The sequence below is a fragment of the Hippocampus bargibanti genome, linkage group LG19 (assembly GCF_051943395.1).
Source record: "Hippocampus bargibanti isolate YZ-2025 linkage group LG19, ASM5194339v1, whole genome shotgun sequence".
Lineage (NCBI taxonomy): Eukaryota > Metazoa > Chordata > Actinopteri > Syngnathiformes > Syngnathidae > Hippocampus > Hippocampus bargibanti.
Window position 1 is genome coordinate 5,142,280 of NC_142752.1, and position 9,064 is coordinate 5,151,343.

Consider the following 9,064-nt stretch of genomic DNA (forward strand, 5'->3'; position numbering starts at 1 on the left):
TACAGCTTCAATAAGCAGATGCCTGCAGGCGACCGTGAATCGTTCGCAAGAAGCTAAATGCACAAGAGGCAGAAAAGTAGATTTTAGGTCTCCGATCCCACACTGGCAAGGCTGTGATGACCATGTGAGTCTTGACTCTTGGTTGCCGTTGGATACGGCACATGAAAACACCTTGAGGATTAATCACCTTCCATTTATTGCCTTATACAGTGAGACCTCAATTTACGAACACCTCAATTTACAAACCTTTTGTCTTACAAACGTCAAATTTATGAAAATTAAACCTTATAATAGGCACTATTTTCATAATACACGGCTGGCGGAGTGATTTCCGGCGGAAGCACACGACCGAACAGCACCAGAGGTTAAGTTACCAACAGTCCTTATGGAAGGTGACTCTCCTTCCATAAGCCATCAACGACCATCAAAAAGGTAAATAAAACATTATTTTACAGCACAGTTTATTTCTTTAATTACAGTGCTCATGTAATGCGCCTCTCTTTCCAAACAGCAATTCCCTTTGACCTTCGACCTCCAACGCCATTCCATCAAGCCATAAATGACCATCACAAATGTAAATAAAGTGACTTTATGATACAATGCAGTGAATTACAATATCTTTCCTTACAATACAATAGCACATTTATTATACATAGAATAAGGTCTGTTGTGTGTAGTTTGAAGGCTTATTTAGTTGAAAAGTATATTTTATGGAAACTCGGGAACGGATTATTCCCATTTTAATGGTTTCCTATGGGATTTTTTTTTTTTGAGATACACACTTTTCGCCTTACACATTCTGTCTGGGAAACAATTAAGTTCGTAAGTTGAGGTCTCACTGTATATATTTTTTGAGCACATCGTTTTATAAGGCGCATAGAACAGTAGCGACAATATTCGCCACAGTGGCAATACGCAGCCACTAGATGGTGACACATCTAAACCAAGAACTTTCTCCACCCACATTGTGAAATGACACCATTTTTATTTAATATTTTTAATTTTTAATGGCGCGGTGAACGCTGCGGCTTCAGAAGGACGAGAAGCCACAATGTTAACATTATTATGAGGTAGCCAAATGCATTTTGTCATCAACGGGGCATGTTCTCACGAAGATTGAGAAACCACGTTCACATTGAGCAACAGTGATGCCTAGAGGTACTGTTAGCTTTTATTTAAAGATAAAATAAAATATAGAATAAGAAAGAAATCTGCTGACACAGAAATTCTCTCTTCACAAGAATAATTTTATATCGCCACGCTCTAATCATGTTTTGTTTGGTGCGTTGTTACTGCTGAGTTGGGCCTCATTAAAGCAGAAGAAGTCCAAGCGTATGCAAATTGGAGCAAAGCGAAGCGCTCGAACAGCAGCAGCCAAAAGTTTCGCTTTTTTTATTTTTATTTTTATATGTGCAACATTCAGCATACTGTGTGCTTGTTTTAACTTCATTTTTATTTGCAGTCTCTTCTTTTTTTCTCACTTCTGACTGTGCACAAATATATTCTCACCGGGATCATCATTTATTGAGGATACTTCGAGAGAGGAAAGCAACCTTGAATCTTTAAACTAGAGTGGGTTATAAATGATTACTAAAACGTCAAAAGTATTCTAATTGCATTTGTGTTTTCGAAGTCACATGGAGCGAAATGTGGCTTCCTAATGACTGTGGTTACATCATCATTTCCTAAACTCGTTTTCAAAGATCTGACAGCCATGAGTCATGCTTTCTTTTTAGGGGGTAGCATTTGCCTTTTGGATAGCCGCCCCCATTTCAAGCTCAGATAACTCCAGACCCAGAATAATTTAGAAACTCATTTTTTTGCTGATGAAAGAAGAGAGTCTAAGGTTTCTTACACTCAATTGAATGTTTATGTAGTCCTAAAACTCAATATTCTACGGGTCCTGCATTTGAGTGAAAATGACAAAAACCCAGACACTGCAGTGGACACATGTTTGCACATTATATATATCTGGCAGTGAATGAGTTAAAGAGACGGATACATTTAAAAAGCATTCGGAATCTTGCTTACATAACTCCTCAATTTCTATTTAAAAGTTAAACCGCGGCAGCTGTCCGCTCACTCATGGAGAAAGAACATATATTTGCATCATTATTTTTGCATCATTCCTTGTCGTCTTTTAGCATCTATGACTTGGTTTGTCTCTCTCTCTCACACACACACACACACACACACACACACACACACACACACACACACACACACACACACACACACACACACACACTGGAGGGCAGCCAACCCCCCACCCAAACTTCCAACAACTTGCAGGCTTTTCTGTTCTCTGCTCTAGTTCTGTCTAACCAGCTGAGGGGGAGGAACTGGTGCGCCATAGCTAAAAGCTAAATCCCACTATGAGGATGAATAATGAATGCACATCCCCCCCCCCCTTCTTCTGCAACCCCCCCCCCATCCAAGGCAACTGGCATACTAGTTCAAAGGCGCGCTCGCTAGACCAGGCAGAAAGCAACACGACTCACGGTTCGATGCTAATGGCGCCGCAACACCGCGGCGAGATTCAGCTTACTGAGCTATCCAAGAGTTGCGTCACGACAGATGAAGGCAGTGTTCCAGTACGTATTTCCCCAGCAGGAAGACACGGCATGGGGGGTCAGGGGTGGGGTTGGGTGGGCAGTCTCTCAATTTCTATATTGACGCGCTGTGACACTAGCATCATCCAGTACACCCCTTAGCGCAAGGTCGCGCAGGCCACTTGAAGTTGGTTTCACCCGCGGATGTGATGCTGAGAGATGCTAATGACCTCCGTGGCACATGAAAGCGACAAATGAGGCTGTCAAAAGAAATCAATCAGAGGTTCTCGGATCAAGCGAGCAACAATGTTATCGTAGAAATTGCTGACGCGTTTTTAGACTTTTGTCGAGGATGCTATCCAAATGAAAAGGAGGGGAGGCTTCGGGTGATATACTAGCTTGGATCATTTTTAGCGCGGCTGAGAACAACATTGCGAATGACGCACTCCAGTTTCCACTTCCATCCGCTGAAAGTCGTATAAAAGGCATTTTAGATTTTTAATTATGAATTTTCCCCTCCACATATTACCTCCAGAACGCACAACAAATTAACAACTGCTTTTCATATATGAAGTCAAGAATAATGACTATTATTAAGGTTTTTTTTAAATTTTGGTTCGGACTCATGGGCCGAATAAAATAATATGGCGGGCCAGATTTGGTCCCCGGGCCTTGACTTTGACACCGGTGCTTTGATACGTTCATCACCTTGTTTGTTTTGCTCTCATTTAATACGATCCCCCCTCACCACCCATGCAATTCTCAACGGTAATATAATTAGCGACAATTGTCCCATCGGCAAACCCTATTAAATCGCGCCATTCATTTAAGCGCTGGATTTAATTAGCACGTTTTCAAAACAAACCAACCCCGGATGTAAAATCAACCTGGTATGGTCTATGACTCCGATACAATTCAATACAATACATATTGATTTATAACCTGCTATAACAACAGCTAAAACGGTAACAAAGCACTTAACATGGACATGTCTCATATACAGGAAAAAAAGCAGTCACAAAGATAGTAGAAAGCTATACTAAAATGTATAGGGAGCCAGTAAAGGGAAGACAAAGTAGGAGTTATATGCTCCCTCTTGCGAGTACCAGTCAAGAGGTGAGCAGCAGCATTCTGGACCCACTGGAGACGTTTAGTGGAGGATTGACTGACTCCAAAGTAAAGCGCATTACAGCTTCCAAGCAACAATTGCTCTCACGACAGACACACGAAAGGAAAACAAACCTCGTTGAAATGTGCCGCCTCCTCCCAGTTGGCTACCACGCGGCTGTCGAAGGACGACCCTGGAAAAAGAGGAATGGAGATTTCAAACGGGGTCGAGGGGGTTTCATGCGATAAATGTCAACGCTCTTTACGTTGAGCGCGCATGTCGCAGATGAATACGATTGATAGCTGCGTTCATCGTTTAATCTTTAATACGGGTTTGACATTCGGGGGGGGGGGGGGGGGGGTACTTCTATGAAGGAAAACAAACATAGGTTTGTTATTTATGCTAAAGCATATTTAAAATTGCATTTTCTGTGTATTTATTATAGTACCAATGCTTGTTTGAGACTGTAAAGCACAGGTGTCAAAGTCAAGGCCCGCGGGCCAAATCCGGCCCACCACATCATTTTTTTCGGCCCGCGAAAGCAAACTTGTTAAATTCCATGATGATTGCTAAAATCTGAGGCAAAATTTCATAGTTTTGGATGTCAACCACAATAAAAGTCATCATTCTTGACTTCAGATTTGAAAATGAGTTATTCATTAATTTGCTGTGTGCTCTATATGTAATATTTGAAGGGATTTAAACATTCTAATGGGTTCCCCAAATTTATAAAGACCCTCGAGAGGAAACCATAACTACAATGTGGCCCGCGGCAAAAAATGACTTTGACACCCCTGCTGTAAAGTGTCCTGGAGAGCTATGAAAGGCGCTTAAAATGGAATGTATTATTATTATTATTATTATTATTATTATTATGATTATTAAAGCCGGTAAACGTTTCGCCTCACGTGAAAAATCCAGCGAGTGTCCCTACCGTCATGTGATTTGGTGGCACGACGCTGCACCTGGATGTTTTGTGTCGTTGGGTGAATGGCGGCAAGAGTCCCTTTTGTGCCCCCGTGGTTTGCTTTGTGCAGCTGTTGTGTGTTTTGGCGAGTGTTTGCACTGAGGAATATTTCAGCAATAAAGAACCGAGGCGCTTGCAAAATTCTATTGACTGCTAGTTTGATCGCCGGACCAGTGATGAATTTCATCCAGCTTGTTAATAGGCTGTTTTTTTTTTTTTTTTTATTGTAAGAGGTCTCGGGTACCGGGTCAGGCATGGAATCATCTTTTGATGAAGAGATGCATTTATGCATAATTAAACATTTGGGGCGGTTGCCAACGAGTTTAAAGTTTAAATCAAATGAATGAGATATTGCTGTGCTAAATGAAAACAAGTAATTCACTGCGATTCCCGAATCTATTCGGGAATTGAAAAGCATGACATGGATTTTTTGGGTTTTGTTTTTTCTTGCTGCCGATAAAGCGCTGGTCAGACCTCTGGCAATGTTTTTCCCTTCCACGAGGGGGCAGCATTTGCCTTTTGTCTATGTTAGCGCTTTGTTACAGCTTCACAAGCGTGATTTAAATCAATTTGTATTCTATTATATTTTGTACAGTCGCCCACATTTCAAGCTCAGATAACTCCAGACCCATATAATTTAGGAACTAACTCTTTTTTTCTGATGAAAGAAAATAGTTTAAGGTTTTTTACACTGAATTGAATATTTATGTAGTCCTAAAACTCAATGGCCCTGCAATTTGAGTGAAAATGACAAAAACCCTGACACTGGAGTGGCCACATTTTTGCACATCGTCTGGCAGTGAATGAGTTAAATGCGTCAGATTAATCTTTTTTTTAATCTGCCAATATAAAAAATATCAAGTTCAAAATTTAGCATTCACTGTACTTCCTCTCTAATGCATTAAATCGGGGCATGGTGGGGTGCCACCATTTGACAACAGGCGTCACTACTTAATTGATTTCCCAGCTCGAGACTTTGATGAGCGCACCATCTTTCTGCCCCGCAGCTTCAATTGTTCATGCATAGGCTCAGCAGTTCTTAGGCGGCCTTGACAAACACGAGTCAAGTGGATGGCGTTCAAAAAATTAATTACACCGCGGCTCCGGATTCAACTTCATCAGCTATCTTTTTAACATCTCGGTGTGATTTTTGAATAAATAAATCAATAAAACTACGAATAAATACAATCAGAATCAGAAAACCTTTATTCGTCCAACAATGGGGAAATTTGCAGTCCACAGCAGCAATTTGAAAGGAAGGATAGAAAACAAGCTATTCTAAGCGTAGTAAATACGATACAATACAATACACATTGATTTACAGTGTAGTGCGCTTTAATAACAGCTGAAGCTGTAACAAAGCGCTTAACATGGACAACTATCATATACAGGAAATAAACAATTTTTATAGGTCCTGCGACTTTTTCTAAGAATCTTCATTTTTATTACGTTCATGGAGTTGCTTATTTTGTAGCCACAAGGGGACACAAGCCAGTGTCTTCCTGTGCCGGTCCCAAGCCCGGATAAATACAGAGGGTTGTGTCAGGAAGGGCATCTGACATAAAAGCTTGGCCAAAACAAACATGCGGATCATACCTCTGAAGATGGAGGTCACTGATTCGCTGTGGCGACCCCTTGAAGGGAAAAGCCACAAGGAAAAGACTAAATGAATGAATGAATGAATGAATGAATGAATGAATAGAAGGGAGCACAGCTGCTGTTTATTCTGAAATCTTAAAAGAATTAACTCATTTACTGCCAGACTATGTGCAAAAATGTGTCCACTCAGCACTTTATCAGCACCCCCCTGCAAGAAAAACCAAAACCCCCCAAAATTTGAGAATGTGACCTCACTTCACACGTTTCAATTCCAATTGAATAAATTCGGGCATGGCAGCGAATGACTTGATAACATCTGACCATTTCATGGAATCGCCATACAGCAACGCCCCCGTGGTTGGTCGCCTCCAAACCAAGAATGATTTTGACACCCTCGGATGAGCGAGCAATTGGGCGTTAGAGCAAAACCAAGAAGACAACAGCTCCGTTTGATCACTGCGGCGGCGCAAGTCCAATTTGCGTCTTGGCTGACATGTCGCATGTACGACTTAAGAGGCTGGCGATTTTGCTGCAGCGTCGTACCCACACACATATACAAAATAAATAAATACTCCCTCCCACACACACAGGCAGGAAAAAGGAAGTAGGAAGGCGGTAATGTGACATCTTAAACAACACTGACGCCAACTCTAATCAGCGAGACTCAAGTTCTCAAACATACACACGCATGCTGCTGATTGGCCGTTAATTCCTACGAGAAGCACGGATTGTTGCGCGTCGGAGAAGAGGCCAAGATAAAAAAGGGGCTTTGAACACGGAGGCTGTTTTGACTTGATAGGAATGATTTGGGTTCGCTAGCCCTGGAAACACAAATGTGACTTGAGGATCAAAAACTGGGATCAATCGTCACCAAACGTATTCAAAGTCTAAGCGTATTCAGCCTTTGACGATTTGAGAACAATGGCGCAGTTATTTATGGGCGCGCTGCTTTTTTTCTGAACCCACAACAGATGTTTAATAAGGAAAGCTTTTCATGCATTAATGCGAATTTGCAGATGAAATGGGGACGTGTAGAAATGTCCTGATCACAATTTCCTGTTTTTCTACTTCTTTCTTTCCTTTACTCTTCCTGTCATAACTTTGCTGCTGTGAAATGTATGTGTCAGGTGAAATCTTGTTCTCCTCCTGATTCAGTTCTTCATTTGTGTTGGTCTAAATATTCAATCAGCAGGAAGCACATGGACCACTCCTCTACGACCGAAAGCTCACACAGACACATGAATATTATATTAGACTGAAACAGATAGCTTAAAGGACAACCGACGTCTCCGGACAAGTCGTGTCCATAATTTGTAAAATCGCTTCAAATGACTTCTACTGAGTGTATTTTAATAAGATTCCACCGCATGTAGCAATATTTTACATTTTAAGACTCGCGCTGAATATTCAGGAAGTCTTGTTTTTGAGTTGGTGACGAGTCCTCACCCTACGTCACTGAAGGAACGCCCCTGACCGAAAAAAAGGACACATTGTAGTAGTCCTTCCATCACGTCAATGCATTTTGATGTACTTGTTTGGTCTGAAAACCCCATGTTGCACCCAAAAGCTGCCAGAAGAGGACGTCCAAGCTCTATGGAAGGAATTTATCAGCCTGTGGAAACGGGCTGAATCATTCCTCACAACAGCTCGGTGGCCATTTCGTGCCTCTTTTTGGGTGAGACATTTCCCCCCAATGTTGCCTCAAAATGGCACGGAATAAATTCTTTAATCGATTGCAAACATGTATGCTCTCATCTTTAGAACTATTTGAATCATATTCATAATTGGATGTGTAACAATATTCTCCGAATCTGAAGCCATTCTCGAGCAAGGCAAGACGTCTTGGCGTGACTAGGGGCGGGACTTTCTGAAAATGCCCAATTCGCAGCTCAATTTTTTGCAAATTTTGGACACTTTAAGTCATTTTTATTGGTGTTTTGAATTTGACTAAAAATATCTGTGTGTTTTGGGTATTTTAGATGCTATAAAACGTTTTTCTGGTGTCAGTTAAAAAACAAAAAAGTGACGTCGGTTGTCCTTTAAGGTTTTAACTGAGCTAAATACATGTATACTGAACTAACATATACAAATAAGTAAACTCCATACATATATAGACTAACTGATAAGAATAAGTAGAAATGAAATAACATTGGATGTTTTTAGGATGTGTATATAACTAGTTAAAACAATGAAGGTACAGCCAATCCAATTTGTGAACGGCGAGCTTTATTTTTACCTCCCACGTGAAGGCTTTGAGAAGTCACCACCACGCATTCATTCCAAATGCCAATCACCACGAGAAACTTCAATCAACATCTCCAGCAAACACAACCCATGAATACCTCTCCTGAGGCCATTACAATTTTATTTTTAGAACTTTTATTCACAAAATGGAGAAGTCAACTCACTGGAAAAGTTGGACCCCTACCTCGAAATGTGACTTTGGCAACGCGGTCCCCTTTCCCCCGGAGGTTGCTGACCGACTTGAGGTGAAGCGTGAGGGCCATCATGAGTCCGGTGGGGCCCGGTGGAGGAAGACGTCACTCCTCCACACGGGCAAACTTGTCTGTTTTTCGTCTGAAGCTGAGATTCTTCCCACCTTGAGTGGATCCTAAATCCTTTTCCATTCGGGTGGCATGACAATACGATTCCAGGCCACCTTCTGTCACCCCCTTACTTTCGTTTTGTGATTTTTCTATATTTGCACTGCAAAAGATGCGAGCTGACTGCACAGGCTGCTGCATTTGTCGAGAATCTCCTCACTTGCTTGGGTGCGGGTACTGGGTAGGTGGAGGCGGGAGGGGGTGTGCGTGCACGTGTGTGTGTGTGTGTGTGTGT

The 9,064-nt window shown here is 41.6% G+C and overlaps 1 protein-coding gene across 19 annotated transcripts in view; it reads right to left on the reverse strand.

Moving 5' to 3' along the window:
• The window catches only part of otofa (otoferlin a), a 205,832-nt gene that overhangs the window by 22,747 nt on the left and 174,021 nt on the right, over positions 1-9,064 (reverse strand). For 7 of the 19 annotated variants that reach the window (XM_089022542.1, XM_089022541.1, XM_089022539.1 and 4 more), the window contains exons 1-2: positions 8,655-8,994; positions 3,795-3,853 (exon numbers count right to left, since the gene is read on the reverse strand). In XM_089022542.1, coding sequence (XP_088878668.1) covers positions 3,795-3,853; positions 8,655-8,736 — 141 coding nt within the window. In that variant the 5' untranslated portion in view covers positions 8,737-8,994. Of the gene's footprint in view, positions 1-3,794; positions 3,854-8,654; positions 8,996-9,064 lie in introns of those variants that run through there. The other 12 variants (XM_089022524.1, XM_089022523.1, XM_089022525.1 and 9 more) reach the window with 5 other exon arrangements.